Source organism: Pygoscelis adeliae, unplaced genomic scaffold, assembly GCF_000699105.1.
Source record: "Pygoscelis adeliae isolate BGI_AS28 unplaced genomic scaffold, ASM69910v1 Scaffold121, whole genome shotgun sequence".
Lineage (NCBI taxonomy): Eukaryota > Metazoa > Chordata > Aves > Sphenisciformes > Spheniscidae > Pygoscelis > Pygoscelis adeliae.
The window spans coordinates 9,580,100-9,581,789 of record NW_008824359.1 but is presented as its reverse complement, the minus strand read 5'-3'; the positions used below and the strand labels follow the sequence as shown (position 1 = coordinate 9,581,789).

The following is a 1,690-nucleotide window of genomic DNA, read 5'->3' as shown; positions in this document are numbered from 1 at the left end:
GGTGAGGCTGAGGGATGCCAACCCCTGCTTCTACCCCTTCCTTTTTTTTTTTGGGGCTGGGGGTTGCACATTCCTTTGAGACGCGGCCCAGGGGTCCAGCCCCATCCTCAGCGGCTGCAGCAGGCTCACGCCCGCCCTCTTTCTGTCCTCCCCTTCCTCGGGGTCTCCCACCCAGGGAGAAACGCGACTCTGCCTGCGCACAGCAGCTCTGCCGGGGACGGCTGGGGTTGCAATGCCACCTGCCGATAACCCGCCACCACGCTTGCAGCGCGCCGCAACAGATAGATCTCATTCTCCCCACCGCTGCTTTTAGGATGAGGGCGACTTTGTTTCGCCCTGGATAATCCCGCAGACGCACAAGGCAGAAACCCACGGCGCAGGGGGCTCCCCGCCAGCACAGCCCGCCCCCGCGCCGGGCACGGCGGGACACCCCACCTATGGTTTTAATGACGGCCTCCTGGAACATCCTCTCCTCGTGCTCCTTGATGATCTTGGTGCTGACGCCGGCAACGCAGTCGTAGCTCCCCGTCAGCGCGTAGTCAATGCTGAGCCGCAGCTGCCTCAGCAGGGTGTTAAACACCTCCAGCACCGTGGGGCCTGGGGTGGCGAGACGGGAGAGACGGCGGAGCATCGCCGGAGGAGAGCGGCAGTTTTCCCCGTGGAGATGGAGGCCGTAGATTCCCCCAGGTCAGTGTGGTTTATACCTCCCACCACCCCGTGAACAGGTTGAAAAAAAACAGTCTGGCCAGACACACAGCGACTTTTAACCCCCACCAACTCCCCCAGTCGAGACAGGAGAGAATGCCCTTCCAGAAGCACCGTCAGCTCAGCGTATTCACAGCAAGCCCCTGAAAATCCCTTTCCCCCCTGCCACGAAGGCAAAGGCGTGCGTTGCGTTCAGCCCTCTAGGTGCAGGTCGCTGCACGTGGGCATAGCTGTTGAGCTCGGGAGCACTGAAATGGCGCAGAACGGAACCCCAGCACCCCTGGATGCTCCAGACCGGATCCCCCATCGCCAGCTCACACACCTGGGCACACGCCAGAGCCCAGCCCAAACCTCCAGCACCTCTCCCACCGCAACAAAAGGGCGAAGAGACGGATGGAGAGGATAAATTTATCCACTTACCAACAGATCCGGAGGCTGCGATCACCGCTGCCTCCGAGAGGACCTCCACGATGCCCGCGCGCACGGTGGCCGCGCTCTTGCTGTTGGCATCCAGGTGCCCCAGGAGCTGCTGGATCACGAGATGGGAGTGCTGCGGCTGGAAAGAGAGCATGAACATCAGCATGGGTGCTGCACGCATGAGGTGACAGCCTGTTTCTGTAACCCACACGGCTACCGAGGACGACTCCTGCACACGCACCCAGCTTGCACCGAGTCCCTGCCCGGCTCTTTCCAAGAGAGATCTGGATGCAAAATGAGAGGGGGCACCTGGAGGAAGCCTGTTTTACACGACCGAGCAAGAGCTTGGAGCAATTTGCACGGGAAAAACGACCTAAAGAGCTGTACAGATCTAAGGAAATGGTGACAATTAAGCCTGGGGATTCCAGGGAGAAGGGATTTGATTTTTGCCAGGGTTGCCCAAACACATCTATACTTCAAAAGGGTCCTGCTGAGTTATTGTGACCTTACACTTCCAACATGCATTAACAGGATTTTATAAAGTCTAGTAGCGCTGTAAAGGGTTTTT

General features: G+C 59.1%; 1 protein-coding gene across 1 annotated transcript in view; it reads right to left on the bottom strand.

Annotated features, from left to right (window-relative positions):
- Nucleotides 1–1,690, bottom strand: part of EFR3B (EFR3 homolog B (S. cerevisiae)) — a 27,362-nt gene that overhangs the window by 8,811 nt on the left and 16,861 nt on the right. Inside the window, 2 exon segments of the mRNA XM_009319768.1 lie at nucleotides 436–597; nucleotides 1,126–1,348. Of these exon segments, the coding sequence (XP_009318043.1) occupies nucleotides 436–597; nucleotides 1,126–1,348 (385 nt within the window).